Here is a 25068-nt window from a genome sequence, read left to right as displayed (position 1 = left end):
TATTATCAATATATATGTAAACAAATGAAATTAAGCATAGTTATATAAATCTGATTAACAAATGTAAATCTTATTATTTCTGTTACATGTGTATATAAGAATAAATGTAACAGTTTATACTATAGGCCATATATCTGTCCTTTATTCCTAAAAGAATTCTGATGTAATATTATTGTAAATAAACATTCAGTTTACGAGTGAGACGCAGCATACCAATCTGTTGTTACACAATGATTGCCAATATAATACGATTTGCCAATTGCTTAATGTTTTGTTCCTTCGATGAGGTTTCTGATATTATATTTATTTATAAATTCCTTCTCCCCTTGACCACTCAGTGTTGTTCCTTTATATTCTTCCATCGGCTATGTAGGATGATGACCTTTCTTACGGTGATAACCTTTGGGAAGAGAAGTGTCTTTTTGTTAATTCGCATGCCTCTTCATAACTGCTTCCTTAGAATAGTGTCTATAATTCTAACTAATTCCTAAATGCGTCTCAGAGGAGATCGCATATCTCTAAGGGAATAGGAAGCAGACAATTATCTCTAACTATATCACGTCTGCAATCATTCCCGAGCCTAGAGATTATAATGGTTGCATGGGTAAGACAATTTCATTCCTTGGTTTGCTGTTATTTAACCGTTATTATCTCCTCCCTGGATGATGTCTTACTCCACTTCATTAAGCTGCTCCCTTATTTTCTAATTAGTTGCTTATAATAAATTTGGTGAAATCATTGTTAGTAGGGGAAAAGAAGCGGAGTGATTACTTGTGATGTCCCCATCTAAACAATCAAAACATGATAATGCTGCTCTAAAATAAAATTTAATAATAAATAATTATACAATTAAAATATATATATATATATATATATCCAAATAAATAAATAAAATGAGCTAAATAAAATCTTAATAATAATAATAAACAAGATTTAATAATTTACATTTATTAAATATTAATATAAATTTCATATTTATCAAATAGTAATATAAATTTTACAATATTATATTATTGACAAAATAACAATGTAAATATTATATTATACATTATTGCAAAAATTAAATTAAAATATAATTAAATAATTATTCACTTATTTAATACCTGATTAATCATCCATTTATTTCTATCAGCAATATAATCTGAATTGAATTAATTAAACAATATAATATTAATTAAATTAATAATTAAACAGTATAATATTAATTAATTAATCATTATTAAATAGCATGACTATTCTCCATAAGATACATCCATTCGGTGCCTAGAATATTTATTGGAGAAGGGAATATCGATTGAGGGGAAGATATGAAGCCACGGGGAAGACAGCCTCAGTCAACGGGGGGTATACACTTCGGCATTATTCAGAGAGGAGTGTAAAGCAGTTGGAGAGGATTCAGAAAGGAATCCGGCCAGGTAAGTCACACAAAACTCTATGCCAATGGAATGTTAAGGGTATCGTAAGCACCGTATCAAGCATAAAAATAATAACCGGCCTTGAGTATTACGTACATATTCTAATCTTCAATATGGGTATTAATCTGTGAAGAAACACCAGCATGGAAAAGTCAGATACTAAGCATAAAATAATAAGCAATGAATCACATTAAAGTTCAGCAAATATCTGTAATAAATCTGCATATGGTATCTCTGATAGAAATCATTATTACGTATAATCATGAAATAACTATGAACTGTTAATAATCCAGCCAGATACAGTATAGAACTGTCTAAAAATAAATAAATATATATATAGAAATGGGAATTTGAATGAACAAATAAATCTGAGATTAGAAATCTGATTGAATTATCAATTCAATATCAAGAAAAAGATTATGTCTTCGCCAATTGGATTCATGTTAAGATAGTTTTGTCCCCTAATCAATTTAGTTAAGTCATAAGTATGTTGAGATAGCTTAATTATGGTTAAAAACAGGCTTAAACCGAGAAGGGGACATTACATTACTGGTCAATACAAGTAATAATTATCATCTTGCAGGGACGTGGATTGTTGCTAGCACTGTGATTAACAATTAAGGGGAAATTGTGAAGTCTTACATATTCTAAGCCAATTTGCAGCTTGTAATTAAGATTGGTTCACTGTTTCGGTCTAGTGTCATGGCCGGGACATGACAAGAAGAGAGGACGTCGTAGAGTGGAATAGAGAAGAGCGACAATTTAGAGGGATTTCCAACAAGCAGTGGGCAAGGTTACATTGGCATTCTTTGATGGTAGTGACAAATGCACAACTAGAGCGTGGGTTGAAAAGTTAGATAACTATTTGGCACAAAACCCATGCCAAAGGATGAGGCAATCAATTTTGCCACATTGCTGTAGACGGGTCATGGCATAGCCCATGAATGGTGGTACCATGGCCTAGTTACATAGGGCCACAATCTAATTACCACATACAATGAGTTCGCAAAAAAACTCATTGCGATGTTTGAAAAGAAAGATCCTCAACTGCACTTTAGAGAGCTTGTACAGCTGAAACAATATGGTTCCCTGGACACATACATATCAGAATTTCAAAGGCTCTCAGTGATGGTTTTGAGTATAACAGAGAGGAGATTTGTAGTCCTTTTTAGTGAAGCACTAATGGATCCGGTAAGAGAATGATTTGATATAGAGAAACGAAAAAATCGCCATGAATCGCCTAAACTCGGCAAGTCCGAGTCCGAGTCATGCTAGCCGAGTCTCTGGGACTCAGACTTGGACTCGTCCGAGTCTGGCGAGCAGTTGGCGAGTTTGGCTCAAACTCGGCGAGTCCCGAGCCCCAAACTCGGCGACTGGCTGGGTTAGTAAAATGACAAAAAAAAACATTTTAAAAAGTTTTTTTAAAATGAATGGTATCGTCTTTGTTCACTACAACCTCCGCCTGAAAAATATGGAGGGAAACTGCGTCGATAGAAGTAGGGAAAATTTAACCTCCGAGTCTGACACTGATTGGATCGACCAGGTAGATATAGAGGTTGAGACTGTAGCCATGGCATAGGAGGAGCGAAGAGCACGAGAATAGACAGGAGATTCAGAGGCAAATAGTGACAAAGATGTTCTGGATGTTGGTGAGCATGGCATGGTGTCACGGGGAGCGGCTATGGCTGTCGAATCATCCAGGACCTACCTTAGATGCCTTCGCAGGGGCCCGAGGCCGGAGGGTGCAGGCTCCTCTGAGCCATAGGCTTGTAGTTGTATTTACCTTTGGTATTTGTATGAAACATTTGATGATGATCATATGATGACATGGATTTTTTATTCCATGAGTTTTGTAATATTGTATACATTTGACAATATTTATATATCTATGTTTGTTATTTCCTTCAGCTACAATTTGCATTTGTGCTTATGTGATTGATGTATACTTGTGTATGTAATCAAATGAGCCGAGTTTGATGATGTTATTGTGTCTTTTAGGTGTATTCAATAAAGGGTACCTGAAACAAGTTTTAAATCTTTAAAAATCTCTAAATTTCTTGAGTTTTTCACTTTCCCGAGTCCAGTCAAGTCTGAAGCCGAGTCTGACTCCGAGTCTCGAGTCCGAGTCCGAGCCAAGTCCAAGTCCCGTTTCTTTGGTTTGATCCACCAAGTTTGTAGGAGGCTATGAGGAAGGCTAGGAGTATGGAGCTTGCTGCCCCAAAAATAAATTCTCGTCCACGACCTTCCAACATGAAAAAGGAAAGAAGCATGATAAAAAGAAAAACATTCAGCCCATAGAACCCTCCTCAAAGAAGGTGGAAGAAGACTTCATAAAGGAGCTAAGGAAGAAGAATATTTGTTTTACAGGCAAGGAACCATGGGCCCTAGGATAAAGTGTTTGGAAAAGGGGAAAAATCATTAATTGGAGGCATATTCAGCTGATAACTCCGAATCAGAAAATTCAGAACAGCAGAACGGCAAGCTGCAATAGAGGAAAGTGAAGAAGATGAATTAGTAGAAGTGACTGAGGAAGAGAAGCGAAGTGGAGGGATATTTACTAGGCTCTCTAGTCTTAAAAAAATGATTCCTTTAGGGTTAGAGGTATTCTGAAAGGGCAGCAAATTGTTGCTCTTATTGATACAGGTGTTACACAGAATTTCATTGATGAAGACATTGTGGCACAATGAGGGCTCAAAACTAAGAAATTTGGAGGTTTCAGAGTCATGATTGCAAATGGTCACACTATGTCTTGCATGAGGGAGATTCCACAATTCAAACTCCTACTGAACTACTATGAAGTCAATGATGATTTTTATGTTGTGAACACATGAGACACCAATGTGGTACTTGATATGCCATGGCTTCATTCACTAGACGAGATCACCTTGGATTTGAAATCCATGAAGGTGAAATTTCAGATTGATGGTAGAATGGTAGTTTTAAGAGGAATATCAAAGGAGGGATCGCATATTGCTACATGCAAGATGATGCAGAGAGTATCCAATCATGGGCTAAAAACAAATTCACAACAAGAAGTTAAAACTGATTTTTAGATTCTAGTTAATCCTCTTTCTCATAATCCTCTCTTTGAGAACCATGTTGACAGTTTAGGGGAAGAACAAGTTTCTTATGATGGGTTACTTCTTATGATGGATCATGGTGGATGAGATCAATATGGTTTGATGGATGACCTTGTGGACTCAGCAAAAGGAGAGGAGGACTATTGTAACTTAGAGGTTGATGGGGTGAGTAGCATTAGTGTTGCAATTTCTAACATTACCAAATGCCCTATGGATAAAATTCCTATGTTGATTAGTGGGGTGCAGATGGTGGAGCCACATTGGGCATGAGTATCTATGCCCAAGATAATCAACATGGGTTGTTAGGAATTAAAGATGATGGGAGAGGCATACCATGGAAGGCAATGGCTCAAAAAGGTAAAACGAATGCTTCTGTTACCTCTCCTAACAGTCATCTTGTGAATCTATTTGTGTTCATACAAGTGGATTGGAGGGAGATTTTGAGCAAAATTTGGTGTTCTCCTGAGTTGGTGACTCTTGGGAAGGCAATTTCAGCTGAGATAAAGATCAGTTTATTCAATTTGGTTGATGATTATTAGTGTTGCAGCGATTGTCCCTTATTTTGGGTGCTGATTTTTCAAAAATCAGGCAATAAGTTACTAATTTACACATTTTCAGACCATTCAGCCTTCATGACAAGGTTAGTTTAAGGTTTCAGATGAAGATAATTACTAATGCAGCTAACTAGGTTCAATGTTGGATGGGCATTTGGGCACCAAAAAGCCGCTATTTCTTGTTTCAAGATAGCACGTGTGGTTTGGATGGCGGATTACTCTACAGTTGCAACCATTATGCTAGAGTGCAAGATGTTAATAATGAGGGAGTTAACATTTACTTGTTTATATTTTTCCCAATGGTGCCATGGATTCTTGATAATTGAGAGCAATTTTCTAAGGAGTTGATTGAGATCTTGTAGAGTTTGGTTGCTCCTTTTATAGGAAGACTTCAAGAGGTTTCATTCTCAAGTGCCCAACTGTGTAGTGTTCTAGGTAGGGAGAGCTACATATCTCCTAGAGTGGTTTGGGATCCAGGGATTTCAACGGTTATTTAGGATTGATTTGGCTGATTGAGACTGGCAATTGCTTGAGGGCGTGAGACTCTAGGGAGGGAGGATTGTAATGTTCCCAATTTCACGCCATGTTTTTCTGTGTGCATAGAAAAGTTTCCGAGGTTTTTTGTAAGTTTCTAAGTGATTGGGAGAAGTCCAATTATATTGGAGACCTAGGTTGCAATTTTTCTTGGCTTTCGACAATAGTGTGGTGATCAGTTGGTTTTCTAGTTAGTTGTGATGCTTTTTGTAGCATTTTTGCCTTCTGGGTTGTTCTTCATAGTTCTTGGAGAGCACTGCTATTTTTAGTAAGTACTCGTTTTGGCACCCCACATCATTCTTCAGCATCAATTGCTTCTTGGCATGATCAGTTTCACTATTCAGTGCCTCCGCAATGCTTCCCACAATGTGGTCAGAATTATTCAAATTATTACACTAAAGTTATAAAGTTGATGTTATATTATTTACTTTACTGTTTTGATTTTTTTTAAATGATGTTATGTCCCCCCCAAGTGGATACCTAGGGGAAAGGGGGACTTGGACATAAGTTAAATTTTATATTTTAAAAGGCCATTAGAGAGAAAATTATTTAATTTGAATTTTAAATTGCTCCATTTTCCTCCAACTCTATAGGAGGATCGTGTAACGTCTCTTTCCACTAAGTAGTCCTGAAGAACTAATTAGCCTATTTAATTCTCGTAGGCTAGAATCAAATAAAAGGGAATTATTTTATTTAATTATTTAATATCATCTGACAAAGTATATTTTATGGGTAATATTTTTTAATAAATTTCATAAGCTTTACAAAGTGACTTAAGTGAAATAAAAAGGACATTCCAGGGCTCATTTTCTCAGGCTTGGATCATTTCTCTTATTTGGATTTGGTGAGCCGCCTTGGAGCTGGAAACCCTAGGACAGGAACCCTAAGGGTACTAGGTTTGGTAGTGAGACTAATCTACCCTAGCCAGTTGTAGGAGAGATCTTATATATCCATCAATGGTTTATAGAGTTCTTATTGCAGACCGTACAACTGTGATTTCTAAGGAATGCCCTAGCTAGGCTGTAACATTCATTTTGCAAGGGAACAGTGATGAAAGGTCAAAAAATAATCTGATACTTTTTAAATTGCTTCTTGTGGTGGTTGACCACGTTTGGAAGGGTTTTGGCTAGGTTTTGAAGTGGCACAAAATTCGATGTGAGCTATACAATGGACCTGTGCACCTGGCAGCTAGATGTGAGGGTCCTGCAATCCATTTGCTGCCCTTTGTGGGCAAACATAATGCTGCTTTGAGGGGGTCTGACCATTGTTATTCATCTTTGACAGATTGGAGGTGTTTTAGGAGGAGATTGATGCAAAAGAAGGGTGCCATACATCTACAGATGAGACTAAACTTCATGATAGGTTCATTGCTGACCTGCCCTAGTGTTGGGAAACTGTTTGATGTTTGCTGGGTTGATATAGACTCATGGAGTAAATCTGGGTCATTGGGAGGTGTTGATAGTGTGCATAGTAGAGGAATTGATGGCTTTTTAATGGCTACCAGGTCTGTAGTAATGGCATTTCAGACCTGCAACTGTGCAGCAGTCCTAATAGACCTGTAACTCACACCTTTCTTGCATTTTGTGAGGTTGTATTGAGTGCTGGGGGTATTAATTGGAGTTAGACATTGCCAAGAGTAGTTCCCTTTGGTTGAATGGGAAGGTCATTTGGTGATATTTAATGGTTATCTTGATCTGAAGAGTGTAAACAGCAGACCTGGGATAAGCATATGTGACACTGTGTTTCATAAACATGTTTAAGGTATTTCTCATGTGAGCGGTCTTCTAAGTGTATCTTTTATGTATTGGATTTCCTATGAACAATTATGCAACATGTTATTTGCATCAGCAGATGAATGAATGCATATTTTTAATTTAGACTTTGACAGTAGTTAATCTTTATTTGCAAGTGATATTGTCTTTACCTTATTGCCAAAATTTTCGGAAAAAAAAATATAGGGTGGTCATTACAGAGAAAACCCTTTCTAGAAGTTGTTGTATCCCCTTTCTAGAAGTTGTTGTACCAAATTTAAGCATTAATGGTGCACTAATACAAGTTGGGAGGTAGGTGAGATGAACAGTGCAAATAGGTGAGAGTTTTGAAGTTCAGGGGTCGGAGATATCTCATGACACACAGCACTGGTCGATAACCCGAGTTTGGTTAGGAGGCATGCTAGCAAGGTCAAGTTTGGAACTCTAACAAGGCAAGGGAAATGAGTGGGGGATGGAAATGAGCCATGCTTGGATGGGGAAGTTTGTCATCCCAAAAAGAGCCAAGGAAAGGGCAGAGATGCAAGGAAAAGCATGTCAGAAGGAGGAAGTCCAAAAGTGCAACAAGCATAAGGAAAAGTGAAGTTGAGCAAAAAATTATGCAAAGATGGTTAAGTCCAAAATTTTTGCAGGGACAACGTAAAGGTCAAACTTGGATGGGAGGGCTTGCCTAGACAAGGACTTCAATCCTTAGATGAATGACAAATACTTAGAGGTTTAAGCATGCCTCCTTTCTTATAGATTTCAAGGACCTTAGACCGACATAGTGAAAAAGAAGAAGAAGAAGAAATACAAAATTAAACCAAGGGAAAAAATGGGAAATAGAAAATAGGCATTTTGGTCAATAACATAGGTTATTACAAAAAGGGGTCATAGGTTAAAGAAAAAATTAATTAATCAAGGGAGAAATGTGAAATAGAAAATAGGCATTTTGGCCCATAACATAGGTTATTACAAAGAGGTCATAGGTTAAAGAAAATATGTGCTAATACCAGCAATTTAATCAATTGGAAATTTCTAAAAGATTAAGAGCCATTGGTATTTAGCTAGAGTTTGGTGTATATAGAACAAAAAAAATTGAATTTGAAATTTATTGAACAATTAAGTTTTCTTAAGCATGCCTTTTTAAGCTCAATTTATTTAAGTTGGCTATAACTGAATCTAATATAATTCATATGTACACACATATCCTTGCCAACCATTTTACTCTTCAAGCTTTGTTCTTTAAGTAGGTTAACACAATTTTGTTTTCACCATTTTATGCTCTTAGTCTTAGGTTTAGAATATATAAAGTTATAAACCATTGATGGATATATGAATTTTTTCTTCTAGTTAAATTCATCTGTGACAATGGGTTATACTTATATGGGGTGTTTGGCAGTTGCCTGTTATCATTATGCCACCCCTACAGAAAGCATGTTGATGTTGGTTATTGGTCATCTTTAGCACTCGAGTTTTGAATAATTCCAGATTTATGGATCAAAATATATATCAAACTTATATATGTACCTGCATCTTTAAGATCCAGTGCATCAGCAATTGATATTTTTCAGCATTAAGTGTAGGAATACTACAGTGATCACATGTTTCATATTTTATAATTTGTAATTAGAGGGAAGAAGCATTGGCATCATTATATTTGAGCAGAAGAGGTCTACTTAGATACAAGTAAACCAAAAAATGAACCAAAAATCTCATCCAACTAGACAACAAAATACTCCCTCTCGATGAGAGATATGCTCATTCATGAATATTCAAGTTAAATTAAGCAGGAAAAAAATGAGAATTAAAGAATCATTTCAAACGCAGCTTAATGACAGACGCAACATTGAAAATAATTAACATATGCTATAGTACCAAAAGGAAACATATAAGACGATTACTTACTTCAAAAACCTTTTTTGCTGCTGTAAATTGAACTTCTTGATAACTTCCCAGAACAATTGTATGACAGGATGGTCCTGTTCAATCAATGACCACATAGTGAGGCCTACTACAAGAAATCCATAGATTTTATTAATATGAATGCAAAAAAATATACAAAGTACCAATAGCTGAAAGGAAGGTACTACTCATCCTGGAAACTAGTCCAGTTTCTGGATCCAAAGTAGAATGAAGTGCATTTGATCCTACAATTCTAGAAAACTATCTCATTCTAACCCCCAGGGCATGTCACGTTAAGTATAAGACAAGATTCACGATAAACCATAGGTGGATTTGGGCCACTAACAAAACTGGATAAACTCTTATTCACTTTAAACTCTACCAAACCTAGGAGGGTAATGCTGAAGATTCTATAAGACAATTTGAAAAATGTTAAGGAATAGCATTACAAAAAACAAGCTACTCTCTTTTAATGAAATAAACCAAAATCTGTAACTCAAGCTTGCATGGACATGAATACTGATATGGTATCCAATACAGATACAACTATTTTTCGAGGCCCCCTAATGGAAATGGCTAGATTAACAATTTACCCCACACACAAAATGTTAATCCAACTATAGTCAATAAAAAATATTGAACAGATACACCCAAACTTTATTAAAACTAGGTGATTCAAAGCTCTCACTTCTATTTTATCCTACATTACCCCAAGTTTCTAAGACAGGGATGGCAGGGGATGCGTTTTTGGGATGGCAATTTTTTTTGCCAATTTTGGGGATGGCTAGGGGACGACAAAGGAGACGTCTATATAAATTATAGGGAAAATATAAAATATATAGGAAATTTTAAATGTGCATATGAAACCATGGATAAAGCATGCATATATGCATTATATTCGTATGAAAACATGGATATAGCATGCATATGAGAACATTATAGAGCTTTAAGTTTTAACATACAACATTTGTGTTCAAAATTCATTGTCAATACTATATGCATTCATAAGTCAGAATTCATTGTCAATATGCATGTGATATCACAAACAAAATGTATGAAATGCCCAAAGGCTACACTACTGCCATATAGTTTCATTTTCAATTACAATATGAAAAAAAAAAAAGTACACTGCTGCCCTTAGTCACAAGGTTCACCGCATTTCATGGTTGAAGTTCGAAATTCAGCAAATATTTTATGAATGTATAAAAATCATTAAATTTGTGGCTAAATTTGTATGAAAAAGGGTGCCTATATCTTTATAGACTTCTATTTTCGCAAAACATTTTTTATTAGGGTTTTTGAGAATACAATTTCACTCACCTGCAGCTAGGGCACGACATGTTTCTTCAAGGCATGACTGGGTTAGAGAAGTTGCTTTGCACAATGAGCCACCACGGGAATTGTAAGTTTGAGGAAAGGTCCGTCAGTGCCAACTCCCGTGATGATTGTCTCATCGACCACCTGTCAACACTTGTGTTGCAGTCTGCTCGAAGTTGCGATGGAAAATTAGGCCATCGCAAGTTCATTTGGTGTTTTAAGATATTTTATAAATAGTTGTTCTATGGCTTTTTTATAGTTTAAAAAAATTTAGAACATATATGAAGTACCCCTCCATGCTTTGCATCATATACTTATTACTTTGTCTCGTTAGACTATGTTTGACTCAATATATGTTGTTCATTTCATTGGTTCATGTGTATGGGTACATTTATGTGATCCATGTTATTGAACTATTTTATGATGCTTATATGTTTCGAGACATGATTACTGTTATGCTTTATTTGAGATGGATATATTGATGTTAGTGATGATATACGTATGACATGGATTCTATATTGGTGATTCATTATGATGTTAATCTATGTTCTGATGTTATCATTTGATTATTGATGATATTATTGCTTATGGATTCCATGTGTAAAATATATCTTTACTGTATTGTTGCTCAGGGTTAGGGTGAAAGGAATGATTTTGTATTACTCATTCATGTGTGTGTGTGTGTTTGTGTACAATACGATTTTGTGCAAGATTGCAGGTACCAAACATCAACTCCACCTGGTCCCACAGGTCTGAGTGTGTCTTTAAATCCCAATGGTGGTACAAGAGATAGCCTAGCCATTGTCCTAACCTAGGGACAATTATCTAGTCTTTATTTTATCCTATCAGATGTGTCATCTAGACAATGTCTGATTACCTTGTTGTCAATTATAAGTCTTGTTTTGATATTGGCATTATTTTATAATTTATTTAAATGTGTGGGATTTTATGTTATTTTAATTATTGATATTAATTGTAATTTGAGTACTATAAATTAATCAATAATTAATTAATGGATAATGTGGTTTTAATTGGATTTTCAAAATAAAAATATGTTCCTATTATTGGATAATATTTATTAACTGATTTATTACTGTGCAAGTTAATATTTTATTTTATTTTCGAAATTATCTTGAGTGATTTATTATTGTGCATGTGATTAGTTTTATTGTGGGAATTAATATTTGTTGTGGAATTGTCTTGGAGTCGAAATAATATTTTATTTTAGTGGAATTGATTGTTCTTTCTTGGTGGAACTAGTTGTCTCATTTTTATGGATAATTATATTTTTAGTTGAAATTAATTATTTATTTATTCTTTTCTTGGTTGTCAAGTGGATGTTAACTATTTTTAGGGGATTTTTAATTGATGATTTAATATTTAATTACTATTGTTAAATTGTTTTATGCGGATTTTATTTTGAAAATTAATTTAGTATTATTATTTTAAATGTTATTTTCATGATTTTCGAATTAGGGTTCTTGTGCATGTTATTGTGAGCTTTATTTAGGTGATTGAGTTTTATTTATTAGGTTTTTATGAGAATTGATTTCGGGAATCTGGTTTTTGAAGTTTTGGAGAAGAAATTATTGTTGCAATTTTACGAAGGATTTTTGAGGGTGAATCTAGGACAGGGTTTTGCAATTTTCAGTTTGATTGAAGGATTGTTTCTTCAAATTTGCATTGAAGCATGGATTGGATTTCTTCGAGCTTGTTGTTGAAATTCCTTTTTTATTGCTGATTTGAAGAGGTTTTGTGTTCATCCATTTGACAACAAATTCTCTTCTCTCTCTTTCTTCTTCACAGGTTTTCCAAGTAGGTACCTGATTTCCGTATTTGATTTTAGTTAAATTTTGTAGTTTCGCTTTCAATTGAATACTAGGGTGAAGTGGGAATGATATTGATTTGTATATATTGTATGAAATCAGTTTCTTATTTATGTTTGATGAGATTGTGTTTCGATTAAATTGGATATGGGGAAATTGAGTGCTTTCCTTGTCAGTTTTTGTTATGTGCTTGATTGAAACCCCAACAAGAGTCTCTATGATTGATTTTTCTGTGATTTAAGAATACTACCAGCCCCTTCTCAAATGGGTATCTGTTGGAATATGGTTTTAAGTTGTTTTTTCTTACTTTTTTGGCTTTCCGACCAACTGCGCAACTTTGTGCACCATCTGCACAGAAACAGTGTGTTAACCAATTGCACAACTATACTGAGTTTTGGGTAAATTTGCAGATTTGACCTAATTTGGACTTTTGGATACTTCTAGAGGCTTGGTAGATTGTATACCCTATTAATTTGGGCCTGATTTATCTTTACTTGTCTGGATTGGTGTTCATATGCCCTTGCCCGATATGGCTTGTGAAGACTATTAGAATATTTAATTATATTTTAGTCACCTATATTTAGTTCCTTGTTTAAAGGCCATTTAGCTTTTTAGTTAATTAGCTTTTAAGCTTTATTTAGCATTTAGCTTTTTCTTTTTAGTTAATTATCTTTTAAGCTTTATTTAGCGTTTAGCTTTTTAGTAGTTCACTTTAAATTTAGAACATCATTCTTGTAATCTCTATATATACACTTGTATATTGTTTGAATACATCATCCGATTATTGAATCATTCATTCAATTTATTTTTCATGGTATTAGAGCGGGTTGATGGGATTCTTTAAAGTTTGGCGAATTTTTTAATAAAAATTCATAGCCTTCTTTCTGGTTTCCAAATTTGTTTTAATTGTTTTTTTATAAAAAAAAACAATTTTGCTTTTTTGAAGGCTTTTTGAGGGTTTTGAGGGTTTCTGGTTTGAGGGTGAATTTCTTTGTGCTAGGCAGCAGTTCATTTTTTTTTAGGGTTCTAGAGATTTTCGGGCCTGCAACCTGGAGATTTTTTTTTGCAGATTGAAAATTTTCTTGGGGTTTTTTGCAATTTTAGACTAGGGTTTTGACCCTTCAGTTCAAGTCGAAATTTTATTCTGGTTGCAGATTCTTGGTGGGTTTTTCGAGACCTCAATTGGGTCGTCGTCATATTTCTCTGGGTGCATCGTTTTTCGTGCCTTGATTTTTGAGCCATCAAATCCGTATTCTGATTTCAAATTCTTGGTGGGTTTTTCGAGAGCTTTTTTGGGTTGGTATCAGATTTTTCTGGGCGCCTCGTTTTTCTTGCCTCAAATTTTGTGCAAGCGAATTTGCCTTGGAATTTAAAAACAGTCCGCGATTTCTGCTAATTCTGTGGACATTGGGAATTTTGGTGTCTTCGGGGCATTTATGCTATACATCCAACCTAGGGTTTCTGCCCCTTTTTTTTTTGCATCTTTTTTAGAAAAAAAATTGTCAATATTTTTCTGCTTTTTTTACAAAAAATCAGAGGTATTTTTTTATTTTCTGCAAGTAGTTATTTTTTTTTATTATTTTCAAGAAAAATTTCAGGTTTTAAGTTTGCAGAATATTTTAATTTCTGGGTTTCTTCCAAACCTCAAAATTCGTGCCTTAGAATTTGTGCCAGAATTCTCCTCCAGGGTTTCAGATTTTTTGTGCAGCTGCTTCTATTCCGATTTTTGAATCAAATTCTTCTGTCTCATGCTATCACTAGATTGACCTCGTTCAACCTCCATTTTTGTGATTGCATCTTTGACCAACATCATGTTCGAACATAGTCAAAAATTCAATAGTTGCCACAACACCTGGAAACAGTGCATGTTCACGATATCTGAATATCATTACCTTTATCAGATTGATTTAGGCCAGACCTCGTCTTACAAGTCCCAGGGTTTTCACGATTTTTTCTTGAAAAATTGTCTGTCGGTTTTCTGATTTTTTCCACAAAAAATCATGGGAGGGTTTTCATGATTTTTTCCTCAAAAATTGTTCGCAGGGTTTTCACGATTTTTTCCTAAAAAATTGTCTATCGGTTTTCTGATTTTTTCCACAAAAAATCATGGGAGGGTTTTCACGATTTTTTCCTCAAAAATTGTTTGCAGGGTTTATAATTTTCCCTTAAAAATTATCTCATCTGTAATCCGTGATATTCGCATAAGATTTTAGTTATCTGGGTTTTACCGTTTTTTTCCACAAAAACGATGATTTGTAAGCGCTCAGATTTCTTGGTTTTTCGATTTTCTCCTCAAAATCGTAAATTCTCTTTTTGAGGGTTCTTATTTCAAGGTTTGACGGTTTTTTCCTCAAAATTGTGCTTTGTTGCAGTTAGTTTGGTTCGCACCTGCCAGGGCGAACATCTGCAACCGTGGTATCTTGGAGTCGGTTTTGGAGTTGATGCTCTTTTGCAAAAGGGTTTGCCGATTTTCCTCAAAATCATGGTTTCAAGTTTCAATTTGGTTACCCAACGTCACATTGGATGGATTATGGTATTCTTGTTCATTAACACTTTTCAAATCCAGGGAGGGTCTCCATTGCAACAAAGTGTTCTTTTCATTTGTGATCAAAAGACCCGCAATGTCTTATGTAGGGTAGTTAGTAGATAGAATGACCATTAAGGGAGGGTATTAGAATATTTAATTATATTTTAGTCACCTATATTTAGTTCCTTGTTTAATGGTCATTTAGCTTTTCAGTTAATTAGCTTTTAAGCTTTATTTAGCATTTAGCTTTTTTTTTTTAGTTAATTATCTTTTAATCTTTATTTAGCGTTTAGCTTTTTAATAGTTCACTTTAAATGACTTGTTCTAAATTTAGAACATCGTTCTTATAATCTCTATATATACGCTTGTATATTGTCGAATACATCATCCGATTATTGAATCATTCATTCAATTTATTTTTCAAAGACAAGCAATGATTTTGAGGTTATAACTTAGTTTTAGGACTTAAACTTGTGATTAGTCTTGGTTGGAAGTACTATTTGCAAATTGTGTTGTCTAGGCATGTATGGATTCTTTATGTTCCTATTTGGTTATCATGTGCTTCATGATGTTTATGTTGAGCCATAGGAGATAGGTTATCTAGGTGCATTAAGGGGGAGTGACTCTCTATGGGGGCTGGGGCCATAAGTGGTTGTTGTTAGTGTAACCCATAGGAGAGTAGATTAATAAGTGATGACATTAATAAAAAAACTTTGGGTTGGCTTTACACACTAATAAGATAATGTTTTGTGCCCCAATCATGGCCTCGTGCTTGTATAGATAGTGGATGAGATTAGGAAGGCTTGTTCGTCGGTAGAGACGTTGCATCCGGCATGTTGTGCAATACCTTGTCTTCATGAAAGGATTGTACAATACCGCATGAGTTCTCCATGGGGGTTGGGGTCTGAAGTTAGGAGAGGGTCAAACTACCAGAGTAACTCATGAGAGGCTATACGATGACACTCTCTCCTTATGTCCCTGTTGATGTGTGTTTTATGCACATACGAACATAGAGGTATTTTAGCCTCTCTTGAACAAAATCACCTCAGATGCTAAATATAAAATATATGATCAACTAAGATGATTCCAAGCTTTCTACAGTCAGTTCTTAACATGTGGGCAACTCAATGGTTTGATGTGATATGTTGTTTTCACTTGGGGACTTACATAATTGTTCAAACTTGGAGTTCTTGTTACATGAATCTGGAATTGGAATAGGTTATGCCGATGACTTAGGATTTTGCACTGTAGCTCTTGATCTAGTCTAGCAAGGATTTTAAAAAGGGACAAAAGGGATAGGGTTTAGGAATTTATAATCTAAAACCTAGAATGCAAGAAATAGTGAACGATTTAATGGAATCCTACTAGGCAAGGTCTCACCGTCAAATGAACAATTTGACACAAGCTCAGTGCAATCATCTAAGGTAAATATCATAGATGTTCAAATTATCACCATCAAACATTGATACCATCAAGTCAATGCATAACAATGGACGTGTAATAATTGAAGTTAAGTCCAATAAAATTCTAGTTGACCACACAATGCTAACTTACAAATGTATTCTGGTTGTCAAAATTACTACTTTTAAAATTTCAGCGAATAAGTTTTTATAAATGCAATGTTTGTGATAGCCTTTCATTGTTGGAAATGTCTTGTGATGTGATGGATGCTATAGTCCCTTTATTTCCTTTAAAAAAGAAAAGAAAAACACTTAAGTATAGAGATGTATTACAACATTTACACATGGTATGATATCCAAATTGAAAAATAAATTGAATGAATTATTCAATAATCGGATAATCTATTCAACAATATACAAACGTATATAAAGAGATTACAAAGACGACGTTCTAAATTAAGAACAAGTCGTCTAAAGTGAACTACTAAAAAGCTAAACGCTAAATAAAGCTTAAAAGCTAATTAACTAAAAAGAAAAAACTAAATGCTAAATAAAACTTAAAAGCTAAATGACCATTAAACAAGGAACTAAATATAGCTGACTAAAATATAATTAAATATTCTAATACCCTACCTTAATGGTCATTCTATCTACTAACTACCCTACAAAAGACACTGCAGGTCTTTTGATCACAAATGAAAAGAACACTCTGGTGCGGTGGAGATCCTCCTTAGATGTGAAAAGTGTTAATGACCAAGAATACCATAATCCATCCAACCTGACGTTGGGTAACCAAACTGAAACTTGAAACCATGATTTTGAGGAAAAATCAGCAAACCCTCCAAAACTGAAGATACAAATCATCATTTTTGTGGAAAAATCGAACAAAACCCTGAAACTTCGCATGGCACGACCCAAAACACCACGTGGTAAGACACCAAACATCACGCGGTAAAACATCAGACATCATGCAAGAAAACACCAGACAACATCACATCGTAAAATATCAGACATCACGTGGTAAAACCCTGATTTCTGAGAAAAAAATCAAGCAAAACCCTCCCATGATTTTTATGGCGAAAAATCAAAAACCCCATGCAAGCTTTGCAAATGACAGATAATAATTTTTAAGGAAAAAATTTTAAACCCTGCGAACAATTTTTGAGGAAAAAAAATGTGAAAACCCTGGGACCTGTAGGACGAGGTCTGGCCTAAATCAATTTGATCAAGGTAACGATATTCAGATATGACATGCGTTGTTTCCAAGTGTTCTGGTAGCTATTGAACTTCTGATTGTGTTCCAACATAATGTTGGCCAAAGATGCCATCACGAAAACCACGAACCAGAAACCCTCGAAACCCTCAAAAAGCCTTCAAAAAAGAAAAATAGTTTTTTATAAAAAAACAATAAAAAAAAAATCTGGAAAATATTCCAAAAAGAAGGCCATGAATTTTTTTATTTCGCCAAACTTTTAAAGAATCCCATCGACCCGCTCAGATACTATGAAAAATAATTTGAATGAATGATTCAATAATCGGATAATCTATTCAACAATATACAAACGTACGTAAAGAGATTACAAGGACGACGTTCTAAATTAAGAACAAGTCGTTTAAAGTGAACTACTAAAAAGCTAAACGCTAAATAAAGCTTAAAAGCTAATTAACTAAAAAGCTAAATGACCATTAAACAAGGAACTAAATATAGGTGACTAAAATATTCTAATACAAATGACACTTAGAAGACAAACTACCCCCCAAAACAACAACGAGATGTCATCCTCTAACATTCAGTAAAGTTTGTACCTGACTGATTTCTTTCTGAGAAAAACAGCATGCATGCATTTCTAGAAGTAAGCCATAAATAAAGTAAGCACAATGTAATATTATGTACAAAATATATTTTGACATACAATGATAAAATGCCACTGATTGCTAATGTTGCAATATATATAAAGTTTCTTTTGTATATCCTCAGTTTGTGTACCACTTTGACAGCATAACTAGTTACTCTTGTTTGCCAGAACCATCTCACAATAAAATGTATATTTCACAGATTAGAACATGCAGGAAAGGTACCTTTTTAAATTGTTTCATATCTAAATTTACATCAATGGCTATTTTTGATGTCCCATGATCCATTATTTAAATATTTATTCTTCTTCACAACCTCAAAAGGAAACAGAGATCAAATTTTTTTCTCACCTCGCTATAACCTCCAGCATAATGAACATTGGAGTGCAAGTCATCAACATCCATGTTATCCATTGAACCTGATATAAGAAGCTGGAGGGAGAATGCATAAGTAAGAGAATAATGATAGGATGAAGTATTCTACATGTGACATGTACCTTATAATGGCAGTTGTTCACAAACCATTATCTTTATCACTAACCAAAGATATTGCATAAAGGTAGCTGGTAAAATTTGACACCATGAACTTGATAGCAGTTTTGCTTTAATCTATCCATGCCAACAGTTATGAAGGATATTGCAAAAAGATGCATGACTAATTGCCACAATGGACAAGTGCACCAGGTTGCATTCTTGTCTTTGCAAAGCAACTTAAGCCTGCAAACCTTCTAGAAGTAGACCATTATACCAATGACTGGGAAAATATTGCATGCATTTTGGAAGATGATTTTTTAAAACTCACACAGCCCACTCCAGTAAGGTACAGTCAAAGGTGATGATTCACTTATGCGTAGTTCTGTTAAAAGGATTGAAAAATGACTGTCCCACTTCATGGTGTCATTCTACTAAAGCTCAAAGAAATCTTATTAAGTCTAATATTTGACATCTCACCAAACAGCGATGACGTTATTCAATTATACATTCAAAAAATAATTTTCTTAAAATTTAAAAATAATGTATTGTTAAAAGTGGACAATCATCAAATCCAGATGTCACATAAAAGTAATTTGTGAAAAAATAAAAAGCCATGAAGCTTATAACAACAAAATCTTCTACATAAATTCAGTTACCTGAAGTTCATGCTCATTAAACATGCTTATCCAATCAGATTGTATAAGCTGTTTGAATCCTCGCAGAAAAGAAGAACTTTGATTGCGGATCTGCAATAGAGCAGCATAGAACAATTTAAGTAAGTAGATTCACCTACTCATGTGAAAACCTAAACTTCAGATTAACTATAATACACAAAATTTACTAAATCACTATGTCGGATGTAAGGCTGTCAACATTGATAGACAAAACACACTGTATAATTCAAAGGAAATACTTTCAAATATTTACTTGATTATTCAGACGATGGTTTGCAACAAGATGAATAAACATTATCAGGTTCCCATTGGTCACTTGAATATCCTTTCCACCCGGTAAGAGCTCCTCCTCCTTCTGCTCACCAAACTCATTATCTTCGCTTACAAAATAGAGCCCCAGTTGTGAAACATCACCTTCATAATGCTGCAGTAAAAACAATATATACAAATCATTCTGTATACAAAAAAGCATCAAATGCTGTCTTTGCAAGGTAGGATCGTATTTAGGGAACTTGCCATTCATAACCAACCTCCTTTGGGGAACCCCATCTACTGATCAATGCTGCAGAATATTACCTCATAATTAACAAAAGTTATTGTAAAGGTGAAGTCACCCATTTTTCCATATTCCCTTACAAGTCATTGCACCAGATTAACATTAACGGATTCAAGCCTCATCAGTAGGCCAAATTGACTAATTGTTAGCTGCAAATAAAGGACTTAACCTAGTTCAAAAGTAATTAAGATTCCATTCCATTGCACTTTCTGCTTTACAACTATCCCATTGAACATCTACATATTGCAAGTGTTTGCTAAAAAATGGTAGCCAATAATGCCAAAACTACTGAAACATATACTGTAAGGTACAAAGCTAACTTATCAAACAAAGCATATAGCATCAAAGAAAGTCTTTACAGAAAAAGACATGCATTTAGGGATCTTCCTATACAATAATCAACCTCACTTGAAGACCCCCCTCTACTGACCAATTCTAAAGACTCATAGCTCACAATTTACAACAACTGTAACAGTAAAACCACCCCATTTTTCCATATTCCCATACAACTCATTGCACCAGATTGACATTGACAGATTTAGCCTCATCGGTAGCCACATAAGTTAATTGGTAGCAGAAAATAGGGGACTCGATCTTGATCCAAAGTTATTAGTATTCCATTCCAATGCATTCTCTGCTTTAAAAGAATCTCATTGAGCATCTACATATGTGAGTGTTTACTCAGAGCTGGTAGCCCGTAATTCCAAAATTACTGATGACCTTACATTCTAAAGTTTAAACTACAAAGCCAACCAATCAAACAAAGAAACTACAATGAGGTTTTGCTGTCTCCAACTATATGTTGGTCATTGGTTATAACATATGATAGCTGAACACTGATAGTGTTTCTTACTTTTACTACTCTGTGGCTGGCAACACTAATCCATAATTCATCTAGAATACATTTCATAAACCAACCCAATGTTTCATCATAAACAGAAATGAATGAGAGCGCATTATGCATAGTACCAAAGATGCCTGATAAAACAGCGTGGCAGTTTCACTATTGTTAGAGCAGCTTTGAATGTGTCAATGCAGTTCTGTATATTCATGGCAGTTTCATACTAAAAACTATGATCATTATAAGGACCTTCAATCTCTTTTACAACTGACAATAATAAATGACTCTGATACTATAACAAAAATTTTGAAGTTTGTGACTTTGGGTTAAAGTTTGAACAATGAAATCAGAAATTCATCATTAGTGCTTTTTATTAAGATAAACATGTTAAGGGCCTGGACCCTTACAGAATATCAAATAAGGCAAACAAAATAAGTCTCCCAAGAAGGAAGACAGAAACAAACAGTTCCGCAACAGAGGAGAGAAACAAACAGAGAATCAGTTACATATCTCTGAGGAGCTTAAGGCAGCCACTAGCTATCCGAAGAGAAATCAGTCTGAGCAACAGCTCTACCAGTAGGAGCCTGACTTTTAGCATCACTAGCTATGCCAGAAGAGGAAGCAGCACCTTTACATTTAGGTTCTTGACTTTTAGAACGACTTCTGTAAGCTGGGCCAATCTAACGAGTATTAACCATATAAGCCTATTGTTTAGCTCTTCTCTTCTACAGGTCAGATTGAAACACAGCAGAGTTTTTCAGAGTTTCTTTACTGAAGGCAATAATTTCATTCATGTTGTTCTTGTTGGTTTCTTGGTTGTGCTTGATGAACTATATTTCTTGTTCCAAATGTTCTCATTTAGTAAAATTGCTGGCATGATTTTTAACTTCATCCCAGGTGTTGTCTTCATCTTTATCACTCTGCTAATCAGAGATCGTGTAATGGGAAACGGATTCCAAATGGTGTATTTTCTTTGCAGTGTGCATTTGAGCCAATTGCCACTTGAGGACCTCATTCTAAAAATTATAAGGTTCAAATAGGGTCTTGATTTTTTCCTCCAACAAAAGACAGGAGCTACAATGTGAAATCCCCTGATTCGATGGCATGAGGGGGTAATCCAAATAAGCACTTGAGGAGTGAGTCTCTAGATTAGGGTGTACAGTAGAAGGCCCGACAGGCTAAGCTTTAAGCAGGTTGGTAGAGGTAGGAGAGTAAAAATAGTCAATAGACTTCTCAGAGAGGTGAGGGTCAAATTGGGGAGAGCTAGGGGGTTGGGAAACATTTTGCCTTTGCATTTAAACTGAGGGTTGGGATGATAATTCACAATGGCCTGTTTAGAAGAATTAGAGAGGTTATCAGCCATAACAGTGATATAATTAGGACTACCAATCAAGGAAGTGCAGAAGTAGACTTCCTCCTTCCTGTTGAATTTGGGGAGAGAAGAGTCATTGTCAATATAGGGCTCAAAAGCATCCTGGTGAGAACGCAGATTAACCTATAGAGGGGATTTATCAATTTTGGGTTTTTTCATAATGGGAGGTTCCACTGAATGACGACCAACAAGAGAAGGGTTATAGATACATAGGCAAATAGGGGTGACTGGGATTTGAACAAGGTCAAAACAATAGTCTATAGATTAGCCCCTGATGCAACGGCAACTTCTTTTCACCTAAAAGCACCTTTAAAATAGATTCCTCAAGGAATGAGTAAATCCAGAAGGCAAAATTCATACGGACATTATGTCTAAAGTGGTTAAGCATGGGAAAAAAGGTAAGAATGGAACCATTTATATCTGTCTTCCAAGGTAATATAGCGCATGAGAGCTTCCACCACCCTTTTCCAGACCCCTGAGAGATCTTCTCTGTTGAACCTTTTATTATTGCTGCTAGTGTTAAGTTTTATACAACTTATATCATTAGCATGAATCTGAATCATGGTATATTTATTGCTATAATACTACTGCCGCTCCTGTCATTACTGTCATGATTAATTTTATGGCTTTGACACCACTGTCATGATATATTTATTGCTGTTGTTATAATGCTGTACTGTTATACTGCTGTTATAATGTTGTCATGATATATTTAAGTTTTTAACAATTTTTTAAATGTCATGAATGAGTTTTGCTTTTAAAACATTATAAAACTTTCCTTGAGATTTGGGGCATTTAGCCATCCCCAAGACAGTTGAGCGACATTTCAGATGTCCCTCGCCATCTCAGTACAGCCAAATATACCCAAAGAATTTCCTATTACTGCAACACATTTCAGAAACATTTCAAAGATTTGAAGATTTTTGGAGATGGCCAAGGGATGTCCCCTATCATCCCACTGTACCCAAAACATTGTTGGGCACAAGGAAGGTAATTTAAGAGCTCGGGATGTGTCCCCATGGAACACAGTATTGTTTTAATTTAGATTATATTTATCTGTTTTTTTTATATGTTTGAAATTTTTAAAACCTTTTGAGTCAGAGCTATGAACCAGTGAGGTCACTAATGGGGAACCTCATCCCCATTTAAACATTCAACAATACCACCCAAGTAGGGTTTGAACCTTGATGGCAAGAACAATGAAACTACAACTTAACATCACACCAAGCCACAACCGGCTTTTAAAATTTTAAATATTTATGCTAGTTGTGCTTTTACTTTATTTCCATTTAGTATTGCATTTTATTATTATTTTTTCAGTGTGATTTTATTAAAAAATTTAGCTGTATCTTTACAAGATTTGAATTGTGTTATTACAAAAAATTATTATAAATCAAATTGTTGAAGATTGTTTCCTAATGATCATTTGTAGTGTAGTTTTATTATTTATCAATAGTTTTAATAAATTTTAGGTTACCTTTCCTGTTTCCAATTTGAATTTTCAATTACATCATATCATCTCACCAACATCATTCAATGTTGGAAAAGAAAATGGCAAGTGGATCAAACCTGACCCAAGATCTTCATTGTGGATTTACGTCAACATTGTTGGTAAATTTAAGGTGCCAGAGATTATAAATGGAGATGTGTGTGTAAAGGAGTACAAAGTTTTGGTGATCATCTTTGCCACAAAATAAGGAAAAGGTGTGCTGTGTCTCACTTTGAATGATGATGGGTGGCCAACGACAAGGTTGTCAGCTAGACAAATTGTAAAATATAATAAAGATTCTTATTCAACCGTGAAAATAGAGATTAAGTCTGTTTGGAGGGCCTAGTCCAAGAGCTTCAAGTAGGCCCTATTTGCATTCACAGATGAAGACATCTGCAAGCGTCACAAATGGAGCAATTTAGCACCTCTTGAAAAAACATTTAATTTGCTAAATCACAATGGTATAGATCAAACAATAGCTCATTGCTTATATACAAATGAAATTGGATTTAATATGGTATGTTCTCCTTATAGAAAGATGGTTAGGTTAATCAATAGGTGGATACAAAAGTCAAAGTTGCAAAGAGGTTTGTACCACACTTTAGGTTAATCTTAATTTATTGTTAATATTTTGAATGAGGCAATTGAGTCAGTGGTGCTAGAATACATTGTCTATGTCATTGTGGAAAATGTAAAGTGTGCAGAGCAATAGGGATAGTTTGGTGGACTCCCTATGCAAATTATTCTTTCAACTCAAGGTTGTAAGAAATTAGCGAAATCAAGTGGATGCAAAAAATTTATAAAGAGATTAAAGAAACTCAAATGTTAATTTATTATCACAACTTTTTGCAAGCCATTTATAAATAGCTCGCCAAGTTGGAGCTGCTAAAGCTGACATTTCTAAATGCTCACCTTTTTTTATACATATAACTTTTCTAGAAATGTGTAATGTCCCCTTCTCGCACCTAGTCAGCTTTGCTTTCCATTAGCCTATTCCCCAGTTCCTGTAGGCTATTCAGAGTTGGTTAGGGGACTCAGTGTTCTATGGAGAGCTCGTGTTTTTAGTATCACTGTGTTTCAATAGCAGTTTTATTTTTAGTATATGTTATCTTTAGTACGTGCTACTTTGGGCACTTGACATCTGCTTCAGTTCAGATTTTGCTTCAATGTGAAGTGTTCTCTTTTTCTATGCCATGGTGAAATTTTCTAAGGTGACAGAAAATTATGTTGTATATTTGTCACCTAAGTGTTTTAAAAAGTGACTTTAATATTAAACTTAAGTGATTAATATTTCAAAAAATGTGTCTCCAAATGGGACGCCTAAGCATGGGAGATATAAGTTGTTTTTGAAAGTTATATGGGTGCCTTGTTTACGGGAATGTAAAATTCGAATATTTGAATTTGCCCTAATTTTTCCCTCCAAGTCTATATATTCGGGCTTGGGCTGTCATTCTCTAATTCTAAGTTTGCACACATATTGAAATGCTGTTAAAATGAACTTT

The 25068-nt window shown here is 34.8% G+C and overlaps 1 protein-coding gene across 2 annotated transcripts in view; it reads right to left on the bottom strand.

The window, feature by feature from the left end:
- Window positions 1–25068, bottom strand: part of LOC131065022 (E3 ubiquitin-protein ligase UPL6) — a 201167-nt gene that overhangs the window by 36827 nt on the left and 139272 nt on the right. For both annotated transcript variants that reach the window (XM_057999388.2, XM_057999394.2), the window contains exons 20-23: window positions 19562–19732; window positions 19291–19380; window positions 18512–18592; window positions 9240–9313 (exon numbers count right to left, since the gene is read on the bottom strand). In XM_057999388.2, the coding sequence (XP_057855371.2) occupies window positions 9240–9313; window positions 18512–18592; window positions 19291–19380; window positions 19562–19732 (416 nt within the window). The remainder of the gene's footprint in view (window positions 1–9239; window positions 9314–18511; window positions 18593–19290; window positions 19381–19561; window positions 19733–25068) is intronic.

Source organism: Cryptomeria japonica, chromosome 1 (assembly GCF_030272615.1).
Source record: "Cryptomeria japonica chromosome 1, Sugi_1.0, whole genome shotgun sequence".
NCBI classification, from domain to species: Eukaryota; Viridiplantae; Streptophyta; class Pinopsida; order Cupressales; family Cupressaceae; genus Cryptomeria; species Cryptomeria japonica.
Note: the sequence above shows the minus strand (reverse complement) of the source record. Positions and strands in the feature narration are given on the sequence as shown.